The following is a 24,959-nucleotide window of genomic DNA, read 5'->3' on the forward strand; positions in this document are numbered from 1 at the left end:
TTAGTGTTCATTCCTGGTAGATATGGAGAACATTTCACGTTTGGGGCCGTTCAATAAAAATAATATTTATTCCCTGCTGTTTATTAATAGCAGAATTAGGTGCGTTCTACGTTGATCTGGGCGGTTACCAGTATATGACGCATGACTTGATAGGACTTCTATGCACAGTGGTGGCGTTGGCATGGATATCCCCTGATTCGTCGACAGATTCAAACCCCAACCTGTTCAATAGACTTGAATCTGCGTTGACCTTCATTTCCTTAACAACGACAATTCTCTCCACCTTTCTGATAGGCTATAGAATACACCACGGGTTTTCTTGGAGCTCTGAATTGCCTCCATCAACTTTCAGAAGGGCCTTTAAACGCATTTTTATACTGGTAGTAGAGTCCGCCGCTCTATACTCTGTTGCGTTGCTATTAGATGCAATAGCAATCGTAGTGCCAGTCTTTGGAGAGCTCGGATCACCGTGGTCGGAAGTGGAATACTACGTTGAAACAGTTCTCATCATTGTCACAGTAAGTCCGTCGAAGTCTGGTGTGGGCGTGGGTAATGACCTTACTGCAATCAGGGCCTAGCGCCAACTGTATTGGTGGCAAGACTGGTACTCATTAACCAGACTGACACCAACGCTGAGGCCTCCGATGTACCGACTCGTGTCTCTGCCTTGCAATTTGCCTCCCATCAAAAGACATCGGATTATGATGTACAGGTAGAGTCTGAATTGAGAGATGACGTAGATGGCGAGGAAAGATGGGTCGACCCATTGAGAATGAAAGAGTCTGTATGAGGATATGAGGACACTTCCAATAATTAGCATAACTTTTAGATGGTGCTGTACAACGCATTGATATTTATTGGTCTGGCAGCTACGCTTACATCAGAGCTCTCGTGAGATGTTTCCCGTTCTGCATGAAAATCAGGCTTCAGGCCTTAGTCAAGATGCGCAGTGCGTTTGTAGCAGTCTTCTATGATATTTATCTTCTCTTGACTTCTTGGTGTGATTTCACACCTGAATGGCTTCGGACTCAAAGTTATACCCTATCACAGAGACTTCAGTTACGAATAAGAATAAGAAGTTTATAGCACTTACATCATCGTATTCATCGGATATATTCCATTTTGTAGTCCTAGTGGCTGGTTCGTTGGCGCGAGAGAAGTTAAATGCCCAAATGAGCCGCATGACGGCTACGTTCTGTATTAAGACAACGTTAGCATGCCATTTAACACCGATAGCGTGCATGTATACCATATTTGTATTACCCAGGTGCATTCCAGGGCATAGCCTCTAAATGTTCACGATATGTGAGCTCCAATGTACCGCGCGAAAACAGACGCTATGTCACCTTTCCACAGCCAAAGGGTAAGCTTGAACGAAGCGTGTATCCCTTCTCTAATCCCGGCTTTGTACCATCAGTGGTCAGCATGTACCTTTCTGGCCAGAACTCGTCGGGGCGTTCAAATAGATCTATGCATTTTTGGTGATTGAGGCAGGCAGCGGATTATCACCATTTACATACCTGGATCACGGAATATAGCCCCTTCACATAGCATTAGACGTTGTAAGAGAGGTGATAAGTGTTTGGATTAGATGAACTCACAGACGTTGATGAGAATAGGAGCAGCTTTTGGGATGGTATATCCGCGATACTGATATCAAACGGTCAAACATGTCATAAACGGAAAATGCTTTAAGGTTTCTTACCTGACAGTCCTTGATAGCAGCGTGTGGAAGTCCAGTGGGTACGGCTGGCCTCAAGCGGTGTATCTTGCCAAGGGCATCAATTCGCATTTCAAACCAATCCAAGATACGAATATTTTGTACCTCTTTTATCATTGCTTGAACATATGGCATTGAGTTAATGTCCCTGGCGGTAGGGAGTCTCTCGCTTCCAACTACACTGTCCACCTCTTCTTGAGCTTTATGCAAGCTTTTTGGCGAGTCAATAAGGCACAGAATGAGAGATTGGATTAGTGTAGACGTTGTTTCAGTCCCTGCGTCGATCATGTTACCTCCTATGTATCTATAAGTAGCCTGTTTATCAGCAATTAATCTATGGATGGAAGTTAAACAATATTTACGCGACCATGTCTCGAGTAAGCCCTAGCTCGACTTGACGATCAAGAGCCGCCTCGATGAAGCTTCCTGTACGTTTACCGCTCTTGACACGATCCTCTGTATGTTCAAGAAGAGAGAAATACAGTTGTCGCTGAAGGTTCCGAGTCTCCCGCCAAAGCTGCTTCCACGGTGCCCATCGTTCAGGAATATATTTTAGAAGCGGAACTAGATCCACAGGCGCAGCTTCAGGTGATACTGTTCTGGTAAGCTGACGGATATATTCAACGAATAGCTTTGCGTCTGGAGAATCGTGGCGAGGAGTTCTTTTACCATATGCGACATAGGTGATAGTGGAAAGCGTAAATCGAGATGCGTGCAAGCAGAAATCCTAACTCAACCATGTAAGAAATAATCGTACTTTTGTCAGAATGGGAGACGTTACCTTAGGATTGTGTAAAACATCATATAGAAATTGACATGTCTCTTGCTCCACAATTGGCAGGTGCTCCTCGACCGCCTGCGGTGCCATATATGACAAAATTGACTTGCGGCCCATTTTCCAGACGTGGCTGGCTGTAGAAGCTCGGTTCTCATCACAAGGGATTTGTACAGGATATACTCACCAGAAGATGCAAAAGCAAAGTAGTTACCCCCAGAAACGGCTTCTATTGCGTACAAAAACGGACGCGAAGAGGTTTCATTGCTTCTTTCATCGAGGAACTCCTTCACCATTGTATAATCTGAGATTACGATAATTGTTCCGCTCGAAACCTTGAGCTAAAAGGTACAAATTATGTCGTTACTTCACCCAAATTAATTTTAGGCCAACATAGTCCGTACTGATATGATTCCTCCGTACTCTCTTGCCCACTCTGTAAACCTAGTTGCAAATAAATCAGTGTTTGTGAGAATGCCAGGGAAAACCACATACTTCACAAATGAGTATTTTGTCGGTAGAAGGTGTATATTTCCTAGTAATGGGACTGTTGGTGGACCCGGGGGCAAGGTTTTATCTCGCTGGCCAATTCGTATGAGCTTTATGACTAGCCATGCCACGCACCCCACAATGGCAAGGGTCGGTACACCGAAAGTCTGCGCCATAGCAGAAATGGTGGAATTAGCTGGTATGAAGGTATCATGAGACGCAGAGGATATATATATATATGCACACCTTTTCCACCGCCGGTGAGAACTGCTATGGTGCATGAATGATAAAAACATCCCAAATCGCTTCGTCCTTATTATTTCCGTTGAGCGTGGAAATGGACATTGCCAACTAATCCAGGTTAGGTCCATTCCAAGCAAAGAAGATGGATGTGTTGATATGCACAGCTACCTGGCATTCTCAGTCAGTAAGGAATAAAGAGAAGCGTTGCGTGGGTGCAAAGGGTTGGTCTTGACAATGTCTATCAATTTCAATCTCCGGTTCAATTGTTCCCGAATAGCTCCGTGTACTTTTTCCCACGTTTAGTCAAAAGGCGGCCGCGCACACTGACAGCAGACATCGGCAGACGTTGGCCATCAGTGCCATCACTTGGAAAATTTTGTATGATACGGCATATCAACACGAAAATTTCTCACTGGTCATTATTTCCAACAAATTAGCCAAAAGAATTCTAATTCAGAGATGCCTCATAAGAAGCCATAATCATCTGTTTCCTTTCTTCGCTCCGAGGAGTGATCTTACACTGAAATGGTTTTGGTGTAAAGGTCACGCCCTTGGATTGGATTGGTTATTCCTGACGTGTAATCAGTAAGCGATAGGGTACTTACACCAAGATATTCTTCTTGAAAGTCCCAAATATCCGTTGATGTGGCTTGTTCATCAAAGGCGGTTAGATTGAATGCCCATATAAAACGCATTGTCGCCATGTTCTATTACTCGAGTTAGATGCACGCTATCGTCATAGAGCAAGAATACCTGTTCATACCAGGTTCATGTTAGCAAAATGGATTCCTGGGCAAAGTCGCTGTATAAATGGCACTTGGTTAAAGTTTGCCTTTCAACGATCAGTTTAAAAAGACATACCTTTCCACTTCCAAATGGGAGTGATGCGCGAATGCTATATTCTTTTTCTATGTCTGGTTTTGTGCCGTCCGGAGCAATCATATAACGCTCGGGCCAAAACTCATCTGGACGCTCATAGAGGTCTAACAGAGTCGTCATTATTTTTTATTACCTCGCTGCCCCGCTGAATCCATTATCCTTACCAGGATCGTTAAGTATTCCCCCTGCACGGTTGCGTGAGAAGTACTCTAAATCACATTCATTCGCATTACTTACAAACATTGATCATAATTGGAACGCCTTTGGGTATAATATATTCACCGTACTGAAGGGCATTAAATGAGTAAATATTATGGGTAAAGATGGAAGAGCAGAATTTCAGACCTGAAGATTCTTTGTAGCGGCATGGGGAATGCCAGTTGGGCCAGCGGGTCTGAGACGCTGTATCTGTCCATATTTTTGACTGATGTTAGCTAATTAAGCAAACAGAATATTTGTATAATTGAACCTCTTTCAGAATTGCTTGTATGTACGGTAGATTGTTGATATCGCTTGCCACAGGAAGTCTCCCATTACCTACGACCCTGTCGATTTCTTCTTGTGCCTTACGGTAAGAAGCAGGAGATTTCACGAGGCAGAGGATTAATGATTGTAAGGTTGTTGCCGTTGATTCTGTGCCACCATCCATCAAAACACCTGCAATATACCTAGCGTGAACTGATTAATTCATCGCCACGTCAAAGTTGTTGAACCTAACACGCACGCAATCATGTCACGACTAAGTTTTAGCTCTGCCTGTTTCTCCAGTAACGTCTCAACAAAACTCCCGCTTCCATTTCCACCCCGAACTTTGCTTTCAGTGTATTCAAGGAGCGAGTAATATAGCGCCTGCTGCTGTGCCTGCGTCACCTTCCAGAGCCTCTTCCATGGCGCAAATCTCTCCGGAATATACTTCAGAATTGGGATAAGATCTACCGGGGCGGCTTCTGGAGATATAGTGTTAGTAAAGTTTCTAATATAATCCGCAAACTCTCTGATTTTTGGGGAATCGTGGTTTGGCTCTCGTCTTCCAAACGTTAGAGAGGTGATGGCAGAGAACGTGTATCTTGTAAAGTGTTGGCATATATCCTAACGCGATGTTTAGAAACACAGCGACGTAAAGAAAATCAAATTCACCAATGGGCTTTCTAGTATATCGTGCAGTAATTGGATGGACTCTTGCTCCGCAATTCGTGCATGTGAGTGCGCCGCCTGTGAGGTCATGAATAGCTGTGTAAGCTTTCTTCCAACTTTCCATGATTCGTTATCTGCCACAATTGAGCCTGCGGTACCGATATACAAAGGACCCCTGACACGCACCAGACGATGCCAGTAGAAAAAACTTTCCATTTGTAACAGCCTCCAACGCGTAGAAGAATGGACGCGACGACGTCTCAATGCTATGATCATCCAGAATTTCCTTCACTGCTCTCATATCGGAGAGCACAATCATTGTGCTGTTGGCAATCTTCAACTGTATTGCACTATATCATCAGAGAGCTGTCCAAATAGTGTACTTCAATATCATCTCACAGAGAATATTCCGCCGTATTCCTTGGCCCATTCCGAGAACCTGATTATTGTATATCGCCTTACAGTTTTAAGCGGAAGCTGTAGATATGTACTTACTTCACAAACATAAATTTACGAGGGAGTAGATGGATGTTTCCTAGCACGGGGATTGTGGGTGGGCCCGGTGGTAGATTAGCTTCACGCTTTCCGATGGATAAGACCTTGAAGGCCAACCACCCCAGCACTGATATAATCCCGAGTTGCATGAGGGACAGCATACTTTCTGTAGGGCAGTAGACAATGGACGGTAGGCGTCCACGCTGAGCCTGGTGGGGAGAGGCTGGAGCTGGGTGGTTGAAAATGAACAGAGGATTCCTGATACGTAAAGTTCGTAGACGAAAGGAACCGAACAGGAATGAAAGCTGTACAGCTATTAATAATAATATAACAGATAGAACCCCGACTTGGGAATCCTGTGGTTCCGTCTCATGCTCATCATCTTACCATCGAATGGCAAGCTTATATGCCTTATAACACTCGGTTGCTAAGTTTGTCTGTCTAAAGACAGTCAGCATCCCAAAGATACTTAAGCTTGATTTTGAGTACAGAAAGTCAATTAGAGTAGCCTCCCGCTGACAATGATACTTATTAGGGTTTGACATATTTGAACTACTTACGACATACGATTGATCCCCGTGGTCCAAAGTTAACTGCATATGGACAGCGTAGGTAATCCAGCAAGCTTTCGAATAATAGAAGACAAAACTGTATATGGGTCATCCGTCCAGAGATACGTTGCACAAAAGCAGATATATCATATTATCTGGATTATACCACCATACTATATCTTGACAGACAAACTAGCTACTCTTATCAATAGTCATTCCCATGGATCTGATACATCCCGGGATCGATTCTCCAAATCGCGCAAGAATCTTTGACATATCCGCCCTTTCAGATGATGCAAACAATAAGCTAAACATCAAAAATTGTCAGCAACATTTAAAGGAAACACACCCGTTTGCGCGTCACACTGGATGTATCGCATTGGTCGACTGGATACCGGAGGTTGACGTTGCATGCTCCATCTACAACTGGAATTCAACTGGCAAGTAATATAATCTGGGTGACAGACGGAGAAGGAGTAAACATGTTGAGTGAAACGAGGACGGAGCCTTGGTCCGTGTAGAATCGAGACTGGTAAGGCCGTTATCAAGATGGCTCGTAGGTATGCATCAGTACATGGCTTACCCAGTATTCATTTCCAGGTGATACAGTTCTTCCAATCATATAGTTGCTGTAAGATCAATGCGTTTTAAACGATCGACTACAAAATAAATGGTGTAAAGCTCCTTACCTGCACCAATAGTCAATGACTGTTGTGAGAGCACCACGATTAACCTAATGGACGAGTTATTTTTGTGTTGGAGATTGTTATATCAAACAGACAAAGACTCACCGGTGTGCCCTCATTATAGCAAGTAAGAGCGAGTTGTCCCAGTCTCCTCTCGAGCGAGCTACCGGCCGAACTTGTATCAAGGGACCTCAATTCAGGAACGCCTTCTGCAATGGGGCTCAAGGATATCGATGTGACCTCGCCAGTCTCTGAATATCATTGCGGTTACAATCTTAAACTTTTTCTATGGATATAATCTCACCTATGTTGGTAATTCCTCCTTCGAGCAACGTGAAGGGCAATGGTATGATACAGGTTTGAATATCTGGACTGACTTGGGTTGAGATATACGAACTATTCACCTCGTCAGTGCGCGCCATAGCTTGAACGGGTACAGCACTTCCACATGCTGACCTAAAGAAAATCAATATCGCAAGAGCTATCAAAGAAAATATGATTTTCATGGAGATGTCAATGTGGAGAATGTTGCTAGATCTGACTGATACTGGTGGCTTGAACGATGAGAAGTAGCGACCTAGGCAATGGTGTAAATCTGCAACGGCTTATATACGTTCAACTGAGGATGTTTACCTCATGGATGTTATCCACCATTCGGATACGGATAGTACATGTAGTCCTTCTGAAGCGCCCTTGCACATACAAAGATGCCAGGTTGTGTAGGATGCGACATCTGCATTTCTTGGTTGGTCTATTTTTAGCATGCCAAGATGGGCGTTTCGTTTCCATTTGGACGTGCTACATGGCGAGTGCTTTTGTAGCAGACAACAGAATATATACTCAAGTTACTGTTCATGAGTAACTGTTTATTAATATGATTTACGCTGTATCTCAATCATTCAATTCGTAAAATACGAGCAACCACCTATTTGAAGAGCATCGTTTTCAGGGATAGGGGCATTGCTCGGACATTGTTCTGCACGCACCGAGGCGCCCGTCATACCTTTGTTAACGTTATGAATAAATTAGACCTGGACCCACTGATACGGAGACACCGACGGTAAGCCAAACATGCACTGGCGAAGATAACCCACGTACATAATGCCAAGGTACAGAGAGCCCCAGATCAATTCTTGGAGGGGTGACCTGAAACCCCGCAACAATTTCCAAACTCTTTGTTGACAAAAAGCATGATTTGTGCTTGCTTTGCCGCTCTGTGTTCTAATTGCTTTATAACAACCGTCAGTCTTCACCCAGGCTTTTGATCATCTATTCATATGACCCAATTATCCACACGAGTTAGTACTCTGGTCGTTTATTGACTTGCTCTTTCAGTCAGGAGCCTTTATTATGACTGATAAACATATCATTCCTGAATTCGTCATGACCGCGATGCGCGAACGTCATAATAGTTACCTACCACTCAGTTGCCGCACCCGGCATATTACCTAACGGTTTTTTCGGTAAACTCCGGCGAAGGCCCTTGCCACCTTCGATCCCCTCAGATCACAAATCCACCCAGAGACGAGGAATACATGTATCAGGATTTACGCCTTACACCCATGAAGCAAGAGAAATAATAGAACTGGAGCCTTGAATACTTTAGAACCAATTCTTAGTTATTGTTAGACTGTTCATCCATGGGCTGACCGCCCACCACTGCCGCAAACGGCCCGCTAAATAAGTCAGAATGAAGGACGTTGCCGTTTCGGCCAATACGGCACGGAGGAACAGAGGTGTGACATTATGGAAGCTTATGGAAGACGATTCTTCCCAGGTTTTATAATGACCAGATTGCATGGATTTTTTAACAGTTAATTATACAAGAATAGTCTTTGCGAGAAATACAGCGTGGCGCGCCTTCCCTTCCATAAATTTCATAGATTCGCGGATCAACCGCAGCCTGTGACCGTCAGCTCCTGCGGCTTGGCGAGACTCCCAGTCGCAGTCCTCAAAGCAAGCCTCAAAAGTGAGTATTGCGCAATGCCAATAGCTGGAGCTACCTATTATAAAATTAAGTGTTACCGCATGAGAGTTCTTTGCGATGCGCAAGTCAACTTCTATCTAAGCTATTATTGAATCACATCAAACTCTACTCAAGTAAGTACGTAGGCATGAAGTAATTATCAAACGGCGGTGATTGGCTCAGGAAGCTACATATATCCAAGGCAAGGACCTCCCGCCTTCAATTCAATTATCCCCCATCTTGGTTGTCGCTTCCGCGCCGAACCGCTATGAAGGATACATACACATTTGCAACCCTTTTTCTGGCGGCGGTCGCATGGCTGACCTTCAAGATCGCGCGTATCGGACGGCGGGACGGAAGACTGCCACCTGGACCACCAACCGTTCCCGTGTTAGGCAATATTCACGAGCTTCCACGGAAATTCGCATTTCTGAGGTGAATTGGTTTATCATTCTCGCCTTGGAGTGCATTCGCCGATGAGTATGCATAAGGTTCTCTGAGTGGGGAAGGAAGTATGGGGGTATAATATCCGTGAGTATGTTCAAATGTGTGGCGAACAATTGAAATTATCAACTTCTAATTGCAGATTAAGCTGGCAAACGCAACGGCTATTGTTGTGTCCGACCTGAAAGTGGTGAAGGAGCTCCTTGACGATCGCAGCAGTGAGACGTCATCAAGGCCATATTCCTATGCATTGGAGGCTCTTTCCAAAGGAAATTTCTTCGTGCTGGCGTCCTCAGGCAAGTTCTAGCCTGGAATTATGTGGTGATAGCTATAGAAAAATGAGGCGAAATGACGCATAACAGAAAGTCTTGTATGGCGCGCGAGCCGCAAATCAATCCAGCCGTTTTTAGCTGTGCAAGCAAGCGACCTACATGTGCCGATTGTGGAACGCGAATCGTCGGCTCTATTGCATGGCATTCTGCACAATCCTGGCGTTAGTCCTTCGATCACTTAAGCAAGTAGGCAATCTGAGATTACTTCTACAGGCTATATCGTCCCATATCTTGCGTTATACCTTTTCATCCATCGCCTACTTTGCCTTTGGAAAGCGAGTGTTACGACACGACTCTCCAGAACTTCAGAGCTACCAGACTTATATTCGAAACTTTTGCAAGGCAGTGTCCCCAGAGGCTGCGCCGGTGGATCTTATCCCGATACTCAGATATGTTCCTGACTTTTTGGCTCCGTGGATGAAACTTTGGCGGGAGACGCGATCGCAGCAACTGTCGCTGTACAACTCTTTTCTTGAGCATGCGGAGCGGGTTAAAGAAGGTGAAGGCAGAAACCGAAGCATTATTCAAGCAACCCTTGAACAGCGTCACGAGCTTGGTTTAAGTCGAGAGACGGTCGCGTAAGTGATGGAACTATTATATCTTCAAGTATCTTATGCGCTTTCTACCAGATACACTGGAGGTGTACTCTTAGATGCCGGAACGGAAACGTTAGCGACGACAATGTTGTCGCTGATCCTTTGCCTCATGAAGAGCCCTGCGGTGTTGAAGAAGGCACAGAACGAGATCGATGAGCTCATTGGAAGTAAGAGGCTTCCAGTTGCCAATGACATCGAAGAGCTACCGTATATCCAAGCTATAATCAAAGAGGTTATTCCCACTTCTTAAGAACGTTTGAGCATAGGATTGACGCAATTGTTAATTAGGTTTTGCGTTTCAGGCCTTCCATACCCACTGGTATTCCGCATGCCCCTCTTAATGATTGTCATGTATGTCCCCAGCCCACCCAGACTGCGTATGGTATCCGTTTACATTTTATCTTGCATTTTAGTACGGTGGCTACACTATTCCCAAAGGTTCTGCTATCTTCATTAATACATGTAATTTTGTTTACCTGAGCTTTCAATCATTTGACCTCACTGATTTAATTTTGCCAGGGGCAATATTCCACGATCCAGGTACGTCATATTTAATGCTTCAACGTTGTATCATAGGTTGTGATTATTAATGCATGTGATATGGTAGACTTGTTTGAGCGTCCAGACGACTTCTGGCCGGAACGGTACCTCCTGACACCCGACGGTACAAAACCTGGCTTGAACAAAGATTACAACATCCGGTCGAGTTTATCATTTGGCAGTGGAAAGGTACACACTGGATGGCAATGTACATGTCTGGATCTATCTGATCATTTATATCTTTACATATACAGAGATTATGTCCCGGGATGAACTTTGCGAGAACTAGCCTGGTATCCTCCATCTACTACCATTGCGGGGATTTTGTCTTGACTAACCAATCTTTACAGAATGTCGCAGTTATGCGTCTCATCTGGGCGTTCGATTTTGAGCCCGGAGATAATTCGAGTAGAATGGACCAGTCGTGGTCTCTGGAGGAACATTACTTTGAGGTCAGACCCTCACTACGATTAAAGTTTATCTGTTTCTTATCGATGTCAAGGGTATCACATTGACGCCTAAGGAGTTCTCTTGCAGGATGACTCTACGAAGCGCAGATAGGGCAAAGGCTATTGAGGATAGCTATATCTTATACGAGAATTCGAACGCTTAGCTAGACCCTCTGAACTTATATCCCTTTTTTGTAATCCCACGTCGACGTGACTTGGAGTGTTGTAGGTAGTTTGGTCGTTGCGGCAGCTGATTATACCATATGGTAGGTTTAACTTCCTCAAAAAAATCCTCTTTATTTCTTAATAGCAAATCAAAGCAATAATTCAAGCACTGAGATTGTGTGTTGATTGATTCTTGATGACACACCAATGGATGATCAGCGTACTAAGTATATCAATGTCAATGTGATCTGCAGGAGCCCCGCCGTACCATTCCGACTCCCAAATATATCTTAGGAGACCCAGTCAAGTGTTCTACAATTAAGACAGCACGGATTGGACTTGTTTTAGTGGGCCACCGCGGAGCGTGGCATGACGAGTCTTTACAATTCAGCGTCACGCTTTGTAATAATATAATATATATATAATATAATATAAATATGTCCAACTTTGACGTGGATATCGGTGCAATGGACGAAGTGATATTCAGACTCCAAGGCATAGTTAGCGACAAGATGCTACCACCAATGGCAAAGCCTGCCTCGTACGTCCACTCCATTGAGGTGAATTAATTACAAATGAGGACTGTTACAGCCGCGACAGAACGGTCAAGCAACAACCATATTTACGTACCACCATTGCTATCACGGGACTCGGAGACATTGTGTTCAATAAGGTGATGGAAAAGCTAGAAGAAGTTTTCCTCCGTTTTGCAAACAATTTTCCCGCGGACAGTGTCAGCGGCTATGACCCAGTTCTTTACAAAGACACGGGTTTCAATGTTTTCCATGCGCATAGCCAATATTTCACGAAGGTATCCGCATATCAAAACAAATCTGACAACATAGGTTTTCATCCCCTGGTCGACCCTGATAACGTGTTGGCGTCCATGGTAGGGGACAGTTTCATCCACGCAATCGATAACAAGGTACAGTTTCTTCGTCGGGAGATACTTCCTGACGGAACAGCCAGGTATGTTTAGAAAATACCAACAACACATCACAACCAAACTAATATCATATTGCAACAGATATTATTCTTATAATCCTGCCTCCATACGAATTGGAGACATTGTCGAGATCAGTGTTGCCTTTGTCGCATTTCCTGCCCAAGGAAACAAGTACAAATTTGTTGTCGCTCTTTGCGGAATACTTGTCTTGGACCAGGAGGCAAGAGAGGTAAGCAATTTTACATTGAACAGTCTCATAGCCATTCATAACTTCCAACAGAAAGCTGATATTCTCAGAATGTGGTCGCGCTATACTCCAGCGAAAAGACAGGTTGCTGTTTTGTGTAGGACAAAGAGGCAGCTGTACAAAGGTCAGATTGACATTGAAGACACGCAATAGAGGATGGCACGTATGCGCTTAAATGAGGACACAGTCCACAATAGCAATACTATGTCCCAAGATTAATACATATGTACATAGAAAGACAAGGATATCATAAATGTGCTGAACAAACAATCAATCCATTTGCGTGAACATTGTAAATAGCAAGGAATAATTTGTCAAGTCATTTTCATGACAGAAATTATCTGAAGGTGTTAGTTGGCACCCCATGGGAGAATCCTGCGTACACTGTACACAGAATATTCCCACACTCGGCTGAATATCGGCGAGGAAGTCCGTGGGAGAATTCTGCGTACACTGTATGCAGAATATTCCCACACTTGGCTGAATATCGGGAGAGGTTGACCGTGGGAATATTCTGCGTACACTGTACGCAGAATATTCCCACGCTCATCCGCAAGTCAAACTTACAAATTAAGACAAAAAGAATGAGGACGAGAACACAAGTTTATTTCGAACAAAAATTTGACTAAGGATGGAAGAAATTACAAATATCCATTCCACAAGAGGCTTTGTGGTTGAGGGCGATGCAACCAAAAAATATCTGCCTTTCTGGATAGCAAATACAAAACAGTTGCATGTACACGGTCATCTTTTTGCCTACATTACAGGAATTAAATTGACAAATACTAAAACTAAAGAGCACACACCTTATACCCCTTTCCCAGGATTTGATAGCTTTTTTGACACGCTTGTGTAATTGGTAAACATCTGCCGCTGTGTAGTGAAAATCTAATGCGATACCGCTGATGCGACGGACACCAAAATGCAAACAATCAAATTCATTGAGCAACAATGCCCACGAATTGGCTTCAACAAAGGAAGTCTGATTTGCTTTGGGTAAAAGAGGCAAAGAATAAACCCAACAATGCCTGTCGCCAACCCGTCTAATCCCAGGAGAGAACAACTCTGGATAAGGATCGTAATCCAGCACAACGAGAACATGACCACGAGATGAACTATACCCAACATTTACATTGTCCCTAATAGACTGTATCCTGCTTTGGATATGGTGGTCCATTTTCAAAGTTTGCGATGGAATGGAAAGAACAAATTTCAAGCCACGGGAATGATATTTTGCAAGAAATTTTTGCACACGCTTGAGGTCGGCAGAAGGTTGCAACAGAGAGACTTGATGTCTAAAGGTAGCATTTGGATACAAGCTGTACACCTTCTCAAAGGTAACAAAATTCATGATGCCGGCTGCAGTAGAACAAAATTGAAGTTAACATTGTTTTGACACATGACATTGGGGATATACTGCTATGATACCCCAAAATGCACTCTACCACCAATTGACAAGTCGTAATCAGTTGGACAAAAGAACCTTGGCACCATAGGTTAACGACCACTCCAGTGGTATTGTAATGTCGATAAAGAGGATGTTTCTGAAGGACAATTTTTTCCATTTTCAAAATTTTTTCCGCTGTGGTGTTGTCCGGATATTTGGGATGCGGCATGATAGTAAATCCAATGGACATCATCCAGGAAAGAACGGGAAGAGCATATCTGTGCTCAACATACATGTCCATGTCACCCGGAATCCATATATTAGCACGATTGATTACGAAACTTTATGTAAGTAAAGCGAGTTCTTTTATCCCCACAACCCACTGTACAAAAATATGTCCTTGCCAATTGTCCCCATCAGTAAATCATTGATGCCATCAAAATTGCGTGATTAATACCGGTTTTTTATTTAACCGGTATGCTTGACTTAATAATCGGTTACTATCATAGAATTTCTGTTAGTTTTTGTTCCTACCAAGGGGATATGGAAATTAAAATACTAGATATTAGCTAGGTAGATAGGTTAGCTGCCATATGGTAGAAAACAAAATTAGATACCATTACATTATGACTTTTTAATTGCAAGTTAAACATTTTGACGCAGATAATCATTGCTCATAACCAAAAATTTTATAATAATGACCTCATTCAATTGATTTAAGGCCATTAATTAGTCACAATCAATTACATACCAACTGTTTTGCATGCTTTATACACCTCTAACGGCAAGTAGAGGTAAATAGAATGCTTTATTGTTATCAAAAAAAATTTAGCATGAATAACTAGCAGACTGTGGTGGCATAGAATAAAGAATAATAAACATTATGTATCTAGCTATTATCTTTAATGCCACTTCAAATAACTTGTCATATTAAACTTGTTGTGCTGTTCATACTGGCCATGAATTAATAAGCAGACTGTGGGAATAATTTGCATATAGTGTATGCAAGTTATTCTCACGGTTGCTGCACTTTGCATTGAGCAACTTGAACTTCTCTGGTAATTCCTGATATATTACTGAGATGCATTGCATATACTTTAGGTAAAATACAAGTATTTTTGGCAATAATAATTATTTTCAGTCCTAGTTTAGATGATCTTATTATATTTTACTTGCTGTGGTGTTTGTACTGGTCGTGAATTAATAAGCAGGTCGTGGGAATATCCTGCGCACACTGTACGCAGGATATTCCCACGGTCACTACACTCAATTTGCATTGAGCACTGGCCACTTTGGTCAAGAAATGGTCATTTTGAATAATGTTTTCCATGCATTGAATGTATTTTGGGGAAGAAATAATGCACTAACACTTGCAAATTATGCTTGAAATATGTTTCCACACAGCCAATTGTGTTCACAGCAACATCAAACTATGCCAAAAAGAAATATGCGCACCAAACAAATGTTTTTGCACACAATATTGTTTCACTCTTGATGCACTTTTCAAAAATAAGAAAATTATATTTATGGGAAATATGTCCCCACTTGGGCAGCCATACACATGAGCATTCTTCCATCAGTTTTCCATACGGGATTCTCCCAGCAGATCTGGAATTCTTCAATATTTAGCAGGTATGAAAATTATAATAGACAAGTTCTTCCTTACAATTAGGCCTTATAACCTGTGCAGCTATTTTTTGTGTCTGACACAACTAAGCTTGTAGTAGACCTAAGTCATAGTAATTAATCATAACCTTGCCCAGTATCTGGCTGTGCATTCAGAACATATTAATATATATTAACTATGTTATATAAATCTAGATTAAAAAATATTTTATACAATTGTGAGATGTAAAGTCTTGTCATGCCACGCTTTGCGTTGGACCACTAAAACAAATAAAATGCAAAACGGTGGAACCTGAAATAACCAGGCCAGTCTTGAACTGGAGAAGACAAAACAGCAAATGTTCATTGGATTTGAAGATAGGAGCAAATAAATTTTTGGGACGGAAGGTGCGGCGCATATAGCCCAAAACGCGGTCGTTTAGCTCCTTGCAAGTCCAAGAGAAACGGTAGAGGGTTTTCAGATCCATCTGATCCATGTACACATCGTCCATGGGAGGCGGAAAGACTCTAAAAAATAAGTAATAACCAAATGAGATAAAACAGTGAACATACTGTTGGAAACGGGGGGATAACGCGGAAGCCATGGGTAAAACAGTGCGGAGAAAAGTGCATTGTCTATACTACGTCAATAAATATATTAACCGTAAGCCAATAGACGCCCGACGTAGGGGAAGAACAAATTGGTATGCGTGAGAAACGATCATGAATCAGAAAATCAAATTCAAATAGTACCAAACGCCCAGAACCCAAGAACGCGTAATTATTTCTATTTGAACTCTGATTGATGAAGCTACCAATATCAAGGAACGTGTGTGCCTGCACAGTTCTATTTCCAACCTTTCAGACCCATAGTTCAAAGAGTGCATTTGTTCCATCTTTAAGTATTAGTACAATATATAAGCACGTTGGCTAGACGGTTCCACATGGTTTTAAAAATTAAACAACAACGCAAAAAAGTGAATTGAGTAGGACTATTGTTGTTGGGTATAATTAATTTTATGGAAACGCACATTCACATTGCGATCAAAACAAATCAAAAACAACCTTTAAAGTAACCAATGGTAAAAAGAAGTTGTAGAATGAATTGGAAAGGGGTTGCTTAGGGGGTCCGGTGACCGCTTAAGGAAAATACCGATAGCGGTAACGACATTGATCGCATCAATAATATTTTGATGGGGACAATTGGCGAGGACATTTTTGCTTGCTGGGTTGTGGGGATAAAAGAACTCATCTTTACTTACGTAAAGACTCGTAATTCCCCAGATGGAGGCGTTATTTAAATTTCATAAATACGCGCTCCATTGACATTCCATATCTCGTCGTTCTTCCAGTTTCTCACTTACCTGCAAGGCCGCACCTGTACTGCGATGGGCGAATCACGGATAGTGACCCTTGTACTATGTACAGGCCTCGCATGGCTGGGCTTCAAACTTCTGCGTATTGGCCGACGGGACAAGACGTTACCGCCCGGCCCGCGTACTATCCCTGTACTTGGAAACGCGCACTTGATTCCGTCAAAGTTTTCGTTCTTGAGGTGCATTCCCGCTGTCGTGTATCATACCGTTGTGGATCCTCTCAACTGAATTGTACCATAAGGTTCGCGGAGTGGGGCAGGAAGTACGGTGGCATATACTCAGTGAGTGTCTGAACCTGCCGACCGACCGACGGACCCCTGACGTTATTTTGAATGTACGTGGGGATTACAGATCAAAGTGGCGAACGCCACAGTCATCGTGTTGTCCGACATGAGAGTGGTCAAAGAGCTTCTGGATGACCGCAGCAGCGAGATGTCGTCCCGGCCGTACATATACGTGGCAGATATCCTCTCGAATGGGTATTTCTTTACGTTCTCACCGTCAGGCAAGTGCTAGGGGAGATTTATTTTTAATTTTATACAAGGTGTGCCAAACTGACCCTTCTGAATTAAATATTGTAGAGAACCCTGTGTGGAGAGCGAGTCGGAGGTCGATTCAGCCGTTTTTTACTGTGCAAGCTGCGCCGCTGCATATACCGATTTTGGAACGAGAGGCGGACACGCTTCTGCGGGACATTCTGCACAAACCCGACGTCGGCATTTTACTTAAATGTACTAACATGAAAAGTTACTGACGCGATAACATTTTAACAGGCCTTATCTTCACACATAACGCGATATGCCTTATCTTCCATAATCGACTTCGCATTCGGAAAACGCGTGTTACAATATGACGGCCCCGAAATGCAAGATTTTCAAGCATACATCCGCAACTTCTCCAAAGCGCTCTCGCCAGAATCTGCGCCGGTAGACTTGATCCCGCCTCTGCGCTATATCCCAGACTTCATGGCGCCATGGATGAAGCTTTGGAATGAAACGCGCGCGCAGCAACAGTCGCTTTATTTTTCGTTCTTGCGATGTACGGAGCAAGGTTTGGATAGTGGGAGTAGAGAACGTTGTATCATTCAGGCGATATTGGCCCGGCGCGAGGAGCTTGGTCTGACGCGGGAGATGATTGCGTGAGTAGATTCGAACCATTAATGTGTGCATTTAACGAGGTATCATAGATACATTGGCGGAGCGCTCATAGATGCTGGAACGGAGACGATATCGACTCTGATGCAGTCTCTAATTCTCTGTCTCGCGAAAAACCCGAGATGCCTGAAAAAAGCGCAGGAAGAGATTGACGACCTCATTGGAGACAAAAGGCTCCCAATTGCCAGCGACATCGACGAATTGCCATACATCCAAGCCTTAATCAAAGAGGTTTGTTTCGATCAACGTAACTCAATGTCTAGAGCATCTTATTGACACAGTTGCTCAGATCCATCGCTTTCGACCTGTTCTACCCACTGGCCTTCCACATGCGGCTATCCATGACTGTCATGTATGTACCACTCAAAGATCGTATGCCTCATCATTGGATAGTATATTCATGAGTTTAGTATCGAGGATACACCATTCCTAAGGGTTCCTCAATATTTATCGACGCTTGTGAGTATCATCTCCTTGCAATATTTTACTGGCCTCAATCAAAGAGATGTCGTTGAAATAGGGGGGATATACCACAATCCAGGTCGGTCAGCTCCAACAATCTGCCTGTCTCTTATCTCACCGAGAATACTCCAGAGCTTTTCGAGCGTCCTGATGAATTCTGGCCGGAACGGTACCTACTCACCCCCGATGGTACCATTCCCGGTTTAGACAAGGACTATACGATACGACCGAATCTACCATTCGGGAGCGGAAAGGTATGAATATACGTTTTCACTGACAGGATTCAGATATGTGCTCATATCCGGTTGCATTGATAGCGATTGTGTCCTGGCATACATTTCGCGAACATTAGCATGGTAATTTGGCAGCGCACATACAGTATTTTTATCATGTCTCTGACAACTACCCTTCCCGCAGAATATCTTGGTTATGCGTCTGATTTGGGCGTTTGACCTTGGACTGAAGGAAGGATACGCTTCAGAGAACAACATGACATGGTCTCTAGAGGAAGAATATATGGATGTCAGTACTTTTCACACTGAAATTGATTTGAAGGTTTATTTTTCGACGACAGGGGCTTACGTTGTCACCGAAGAAATTCGACATCGCGGTCACTCCTCGAAGTAGTGTGAGGGCAAAAATGATCGAGGATAGTTATATGAAGGTTGGAGACAATGGTGCAGATGACGAGGTCGCAGAAAGGTTGAGAAAGTCCATGACGCTAGACGAATCTTGGTGGATAGAGTAGCTTAGTGAAGTGAAATGGAGAGAAGTGTAGGGACACTGTCCGATATCTGGAGGAGAAGTACTTCAATGAGTGTCGATAAGCAAGGATTCTTCGAATGCTTGTACTTTAAAAGCCAAGCTTGACCGTCTGCGATGAGCACCCTTTTTGACTAAAGTTCCGTTCGTATATGCGTCAAATATCCGTTTCCCAGGTACATTGGGGTCACTGTTAGATGAAAGAGCAAACCTGAGGTGGGGGAAGGGCCCATAAGTGCTTGTGTTGTCTGTAAAAAACGCACGGTGAAGGACGACGAGACACAGGCGGAGCTCCAAAATCACTTAAGGGCTGGCTTAATTGACGTCGGTCTTGGGGGTCCAGACTTGGCCAGGCTCTTGGAAGACTCGCGACAGTGATCCGCTTCCACGACATCACTTGTGGTCAGTGCGCGCAATGAGATTTGAAATGCCAGCCTTCCCTTCGACCTTCAAGCGCCCCAGTATCGCTCCAGCGTCATTCTTTCACGTCGCAATTTTCATCCATTCGCATTTCGCGACCTTCGGCGTCACAGTGGCACGTCACGCGTCAAGCTTCGCATACATTCGTCCTTCCCAACGGTTTGTTACTTCAATGGGCTAGATCAACTCGTCTTGTATACCGACATTAATCTTCTACATTTTATATCCCTTCCAAGTTCAGAGGAATGCTGATATCCTAGGGTTCGTCCCACTTTATCGCAGCTTTGCTTATTATCATTCTCGTAAGGTCAACATTTGTGTTACAACCCGTGATGTTTTTCAATTGCACAGGGTGTATCGCTTATGAGAATATGATTGAATAAAGATTCACCTTCTGAATTTAATACTTGGTGTTTGTAGGCCAAGGATTGCAACTAGTATGCTTCCTGGTACTAGAGAGCAATGAGGGTTTAATATTTCTAGGGATCACGTTGCGACACCGCCATAATTCTGTTCGGCATCCTTGTTCAATGGTGTGTAGCACTCAGGGGTATGCTTCAACACGTAAGGGTTTTGGTTACTTATCTCATAGTTGCAGCTTAGAAGACAGTAGCCTGAAACCACTCCACATACAAAATCCTTACGTAGTTGCTCTGCTTATCAACCCTGCACGTTTGTAAGACTCCCTCGACTCTACAAATGGAACTCTACCATTTTTTCATGACCATTTATTTTATGCAAACGGCTAGGTTTCAACGACTAGACGGAGTATAGGATACCGACGACTGATATGAATCACCATGCTTCACACAGTTGCCTTTCCAAGTGAGCATCTTGCGGCTTAGAGGTAATCAGAGTGGCTGTGCAAATAATCAGGAAGGAATCGTGTGTCCGCGTGTCTGTGTAATAGCGACATACACATAGCTATAGTCGGCTCAGAGGTACGCGACGGTCATAGGCAAAGGGGCTACGTCGATCATCAGCGGCTGCGGACCTCAATGAATTTCATAGATTCTGGGCAAACCCAGCATGCATTTTTCATTATCCATAGAACCTTTCAAATCCCCTCTAAAATAGATGATTGGTGAATATATTGACATTGTGGGTAAACAGACTTATATGTAGACTTCTCTTCATGTATCGGCATTTGAATTCACTATACATAGGTTGAGATACACTCCAAATAGGAGAGAACCCGGTGTAGATAGATAGGCAGAAATTGAAGACCGACTTTATGAATATCTTCCTGTACATATGACGTCTGTCGACATGAAAACAGCTATCCGACTTGAAGTTGAAGAGATTCAGGAATTAGCAAACTGTGTTTTCCTCAACTGTTACGAATACAACGGATATCAGACTAGATTACCGGTAACGTATCTTCATGTTATTGATTGACTTCATATCACTAGGGGAATACACACGAGAGAGCGGCAATGGCTTCTATGTCGTATTTTTGATCATTGGCGTGGAAATTATGACTTATTTACGTGTCAACCATAATAGCCAGCTTGCATCAGATCTAATAATATTGCACATGAAACGGAACGGCGGTCCAGCCGTCCAGGGACTTTACATACGTACGTACTTATATCCAAGAACCGTACGATTTTTCATTCCATTCGCTTCACCTCCTTCGTTCCTCTGATTCTGCTCTTCCGTTGAGATGGGTGATGCACGTCTATACACGTTTGCTTTTGTGGTGGGAGTGGCGTGGTTGGTGGTGAAGCTCATGCGCATCGGTCGAAGGGACAGAGCGCTGCCACCTGGCCCACCGACAATCCCTCTCTTAGGAAACCTCCACGTGCTTCCACGCAAATTCGTGTTTCTGAAGTGATTCCTCTTTTTTTTCTTTATTTCTCATGGGGTGTACTCACCAAAACTTGCAACGAGGTTCTCGGAATGGAAGAAGGAGTATGGTGGTATATATTCGGTGAGTGTGTGTTTGTATCTTGATCCGTTTGGGTTCCAATGACCGTATGATATTGTAGCTCAAACTGGCAAACGCGACGGCTATTGTGCTCTCCGATATGAGAATAGTCAAAGAGCTTCTGGATGATCGCAGTAGCGAGACGTCATCACGTCCGTACTTCTATGCTTTGGAGGTTCTTGCGAAAGGATTCTTCTTCGTGTTGGCAACTTCAGGTATGTCCTGGCTTGATATTAGTAGGTGATTGAGGTGATGTATGATTTTATACCTCCATAGATAATCCCGTTTGGAGGGCAAGTCGCAAGTCTATTCAGCCGTTTTTCTCGGTACAGGCGACGGATGCACACGTCCGCATCATGGAACGGGAATCATCCGTCCTGCTGCATGATGTACTTCACAATCCCAATGTCGGTATCTGATAGCCCTACAACAGACTCGTCAAGCTGATAAATCTACGACAGGATCTAACCTCTCACATCATTCGTTACACCTTCTCATCCATCACAGATCTCGCTTTCGGAAAGCGTGTTTTAAAACCCGACTCTCCCGAAATTCTGAACTTTCGCTCATACATCCGAACATTCGCCAAGGCTGTCTCTCCAGAGGCGGCGCCGGTGGACTTGATACCTATACTCAGATATGTCCCTGACTTCCTGGCTCCGTGGATGAAACTATGGTGCGAGACTCAGACGCAGCAGCGCTCGTTGTACTTTTCTTTTCTTGACCATGCTGAGCGTACGACGGGGGGAGGTAAGGAGAAGAGTATCATTCAGACGACGCTGGAGCAGCGTCGTGAGCTTGGGTTAACTCGGGAGATGGTGGCGTAAGTAACGATGATCTTGGATGATTGCTAGCTGATCCGGTGCGTATAGGTACACTGGAGGCGCTCTTCTTGATGCGGGAACGGAAACGATAGCTACTACGACGAGATCTCTGCTTCTTTGCCTTATGAGTAGGCCTGCGTGCCTGAAAAAGGCACAGGAAGAGATCGATGATCTTATTGGAGACAAACGACTTCCCCTTGCCAGTGACATCGACGCCTTGCCGTACATTCAAGCCCTAATAAAAGAGGTTTGTCGAACTCTTTGTATCTGCTGAATAGTTGCTTGATGTCTTGTTGTTGTTAGGTTCATCGTTTTAGACCTGCTTTGCCTTCCGGGCTTCCACATGCCACTGTTAATGATTGTCACGTACGTTCATGCTTCCATTCATCTTCCCCAAATTGATGTTGATACTGTGACGTATCTTGATTTAGTATCGAGGATACACAATTCCAAAGGGATCATCTATATTTATCAACACATGTAAGTCTATCATATAGGCTTACCTGTCTGTCGAAAGGTCTCGCTCATATGACTTCGACAGGGGGGATCTTTCATGATCCAGGCAAGTCATACTTGAATGGATGTCCCATTTTCCAACATTATTTATTGCCTTAACCTCGTAGAATTGTTCGAACGGCCAGATGACTTCTGGCCGGAGCGATTCCTGCTGACACCTGATGGAACAAAGCCCGGTTTAGAAAAAGAGTATTCCTTTCGATCAAGCCTCGCGTTTGGTAGCGGAAAGGTAGTTAAACTGTGTTTCTGACTACATATTCTGCTCACTACATGTCTTCGATTACAGAGGTTGTGTCCTGGTATACACTTTGCGGGCACAAGCTTGGTATGCTTTGTTTCCTTTGCATCTTTTTGCTGCTGATAAGATATCATAGAATGTTGCGGTTATGCGTCTTATATGGGCGTTCGATTTCTCCCTTGGTGATGATTTCAGTGGAGCTGACCGCCCATGGATGCTAGAGGATGATTATGAGGATGTGAGTACCTTGATACTTCTTCAGTTGAATTTTTTCTGAAAGGACATGAAGGGTATTGCCCTGGCGCCTAAGGAGTACTTCTGCAAGGTCACTCCACGCAGCGCGGAAAGGGCCAAGGTCATCGAGGACTGCTATAACCTATACAACAACTCCGACGTGTAGTTCCAGTTTGTAGCGCAGAGTGTACAATATATACATGAACTTGAGGTTGCAGCAAAATACATGTTTTGTGTAAGCTAATATACGTGCAATTGAATGAGTCTACTTACGACTCGAGGCAACATAAGGGGCACTAAATTGATGCCAGGAGCTATAAATCACTAAATTTCCTCTTGACGTCTTGGAGTTATTAATGATCTTTCTCCTCTGAATCTGTTATTACATGCGTTGAGGATCCAATCTTACCTCCCGAAGAAAGTTATAAAACTCGAATAGCTTGACCATGACACTATCTTATGCTCGGCTAGATTTCGACTCCGTAGCAGGGACAGCCAAAAATAAACACAGCGCCCATTCTTTCCAGGTATAAGCTTGAACATATGCCGATTCTGCGAGCCTGCACTGAAGAATTAGATCGGAGTAAGCATAATAACAATGTCATTTTACTAGTAAGTAACACCTATATTGAAATTCAGGCAACCTGAACTGCATTTACATGTTTACTGATTTATCAGTGACCATAACACTCAATCTGTGTTTAAAATAGATTAGGTGAATTACTTTAGCGGAGGTTATCGTTATTTGATTCCGGGTTTCGCAAGTACCGAAATCAAGCACAACCACAGATGGATTACAATTTTATCATACTCTTGTACCCATACCTGTGCAATATTTCATTTGTCCATTTCGCGCGTCTACCTTGACATTACATGGGATATCCGATTGCCTGCCAGACGAGAACCGGCGCTCTCAAACTCCGGCATACTGTTGCCACTGTCAGTGATGTACGTACCTAAAAATAATTGCCATTTATATTTAAGCAGGACGTTCTCTTACAGGATTCTTTCGTCTCCTTCATTCGTCTCCTCCTACTTGAGTGTACAATGGAGCAAGGTTTTGAAGCAGCGTCGCTTCTTGGTGTATTCTTGCTTTTGTGGATAATTGTCAAAATTGTTGGTATTGGTCGTCGAGACCCAACACTTCCTCCAGGCCCTCCAACAATACCGATTTTAGGAAACCTGCACCTTCTGCCTTCAAAATACGTGTTCCTGAGGTATTATCAAATTACTCTGCGCTTTACATATAGTAATATGCGTTTTTCCAGGTTCTTGGAGTGGAGCAAAGAATATGGGGGGATTTTCTCGGTGAGAAAGCTGGCAATGATATCCGAGAAAACTAATCACAAAAGCAGCTGAAAGTCGCAAATTCGACTATAATCGTAATATCGGAC

General features: G+C 43.5%; 10 protein-coding genes across 10 annotated transcripts; 4 read left to right on the plus strand and 6 right to left on the minus strand.

Annotated features, from left to right (window-relative positions):
- Positions 1-2,082: 2,082 nt before the first annotated feature.
- JR316_0011999 (Cytochrome P450 monooxygenase) lies at positions 2,083-2,588 on the minus strand (the record flags this gene model as incomplete). Its single annotated transcript, XM_047897640.1, has 2 exons — positions 2,083-2,447; positions 2,502-2,588. Coding segments are annotated over 2 exons (452 nt in total), but the record flags the coding sequence as incomplete, so codon positions are not given.
- Positions 2,589-2,878: 290 nt separating this feature from the next.
- On the minus strand, positions 2,879-3,160 carry JR316_0012000 (Cytochrome P450 monooxygenase; the record flags this gene model as incomplete). Its single annotated transcript, XM_047897641.1, has 2 exons — positions 2,879-2,939; positions 2,991-3,160. 2 exons carry the CDS (start codon positions 3,158-3,160, stop codon positions 2,879-2,881), a joined length of 231 nt encoding a protein of 76 aa, XP_047744050.1.
- A 515-nt stretch (positions 3,161-3,675) lies between these two features.
- On the minus strand, positions 3,676-5,896 carry JR316_0012001 (Cytochrome P450 monooxygenase; the record flags this gene model as incomplete). Its single annotated transcript, XM_047897642.1, has 13 exons — positions 3,676-3,777; positions 3,833-3,934; positions 3,991-4,029; positions 4,089-4,210; positions 4,271-4,291; positions 4,344-4,392; positions 4,452-4,514; positions 4,576-4,774; positions 4,831-5,195; positions 5,244-5,374; positions 5,427-5,580; positions 5,640-5,679; positions 5,736-5,896. The coding sequence occupies 13 exons, from the start codon at positions 5,894-5,896 to the stop codon at positions 3,676-3,678; spliced, it is 1,548 nt and encodes a 515-aa protein (XP_047744051.1).
- An 823-nt stretch (positions 5,897-6,719) lies between these two features.
- Positions 6,720-7,478, minus strand: JR316_0012002 (uncharacterized protein; the record flags this gene model as incomplete). The annotated part of the gene is made up of 5 exons (XM_047897643.1): positions 6,720-6,815; positions 6,870-6,915; positions 6,976-7,019; positions 7,078-7,223; positions 7,277-7,478. The coding sequence occupies 5 exons, from the start codon at positions 7,476-7,478 to the stop codon at positions 6,720-6,722; spliced, it is 534 nt and encodes a 177-aa protein (XP_047744052.1).
- Positions 7,479-9,206: 1,728 nt separating this feature from the next.
- Positions 9,207-11,463, plus strand: JR316_0012003 (Cytochrome P450 monooxygenase; the record flags this gene model as incomplete). The annotated part of the gene is made up of 13 exons (XM_047897644.1): positions 9,207-9,373; positions 9,430-9,469; positions 9,525-9,678; positions 9,745-9,875; positions 9,928-10,292; positions 10,344-10,542; positions 10,599-10,661; positions 10,724-10,772; positions 10,830-10,850; positions 10,918-11,039; positions 11,105-11,143; positions 11,201-11,302; positions 11,353-11,463. 13 exons carry the CDS (start codon positions 9,207-9,209, stop codon positions 11,461-11,463), a joined length of 1,563 nt encoding a protein of 520 aa, XP_047744053.1.
- A 438-nt stretch (positions 11,464-11,901) lies between these two features.
- On the plus strand, positions 11,902-12,810 carry JR316_0012004 (uncharacterized protein; the record flags this gene model as incomplete). The annotated part of the gene is made up of 4 exons (XM_047897645.1): positions 11,902-12,005; positions 12,065-12,433; positions 12,492-12,639; positions 12,691-12,810. 4 exons carry the CDS (start codon positions 11,902-11,904, stop codon positions 12,808-12,810), a joined length of 741 nt encoding a protein of 246 aa, XP_047744054.1.
- A 488-nt stretch (positions 12,811-13,298) lies between these two features.
- On the minus strand, positions 13,299-14,809 carry JR316_0012005 (uncharacterized protein; the record flags this gene model as incomplete). The annotated part of the gene is made up of 4 exons (XM_047897646.1): positions 13,299-13,413; positions 13,464-14,016; positions 14,075-14,385; positions 14,796-14,809. 4 exons carry the CDS (start codon positions 14,807-14,809, stop codon positions 13,299-13,301), a joined length of 993 nt encoding a protein of 330 aa, XP_047744055.1.
- Positions 14,810-15,906: 1,097 nt separating this feature from the next.
- On the minus strand, positions 15,907-16,254 carry JR316_0012006 (uncharacterized protein; the record flags this gene model as incomplete). Its single annotated transcript, XM_047897647.1, has 2 exons — positions 15,907-16,177; positions 16,223-16,254. 2 exons carry the CDS (start codon positions 16,252-16,254, stop codon positions 15,907-15,909), a joined length of 303 nt encoding a protein of 100 aa, XP_047744056.1.
- Positions 16,255-17,037: 783 nt separating this feature from the next.
- On the plus strand, positions 17,038-19,389 carry JR316_0012007 (Cytochrome P450 monooxygenase; the record flags this gene model as incomplete). Its single annotated transcript, XM_047897648.1, has 10 exons — positions 17,038-17,204; positions 17,267-17,306; positions 17,377-17,504; positions 17,607-17,634; positions 17,799-18,163; positions 18,212-18,410; positions 18,461-18,531; positions 18,700-18,895; positions 19,059-19,163; positions 19,216-19,389. The coding sequence occupies 10 exons, from the start codon at positions 17,038-17,040 to the stop codon at positions 19,387-19,389; spliced, it is 1,473 nt and encodes a 490-aa protein (XP_047744057.1).
- Positions 19,390-21,489: 2,100 nt separating this feature from the next.
- Positions 21,490-23,731, plus strand: JR316_0012008 (Cytochrome P450 monooxygenase virE; the record flags this gene model as incomplete). The annotated part of the gene is made up of 9 exons (XM_047897649.1): positions 21,490-21,656; positions 21,717-21,756; positions 21,815-21,968; positions 22,030-22,160; positions 22,215-22,576; positions 22,626-22,824; positions 23,380-23,418; positions 23,468-23,569; positions 23,612-23,731. 9 exons carry the CDS (start codon positions 21,490-21,492, stop codon positions 23,729-23,731), a joined length of 1,314 nt encoding a protein of 437 aa, XP_047744058.1.
- Positions 23,732-24,959: the final 1,228 nt, after the last annotated feature.

The sequence above is a fragment of the Psilocybe cubensis genome, chromosome 11 (assembly GCF_017499595.1).
Source record: "Psilocybe cubensis strain MGC-MH-2018 chromosome 11, whole genome shotgun sequence".
NCBI lineage: Eukaryota > Fungi > Basidiomycota > Agaricomycetes > Agaricales > Agrocybaceae > Psilocybe > Psilocybe cubensis.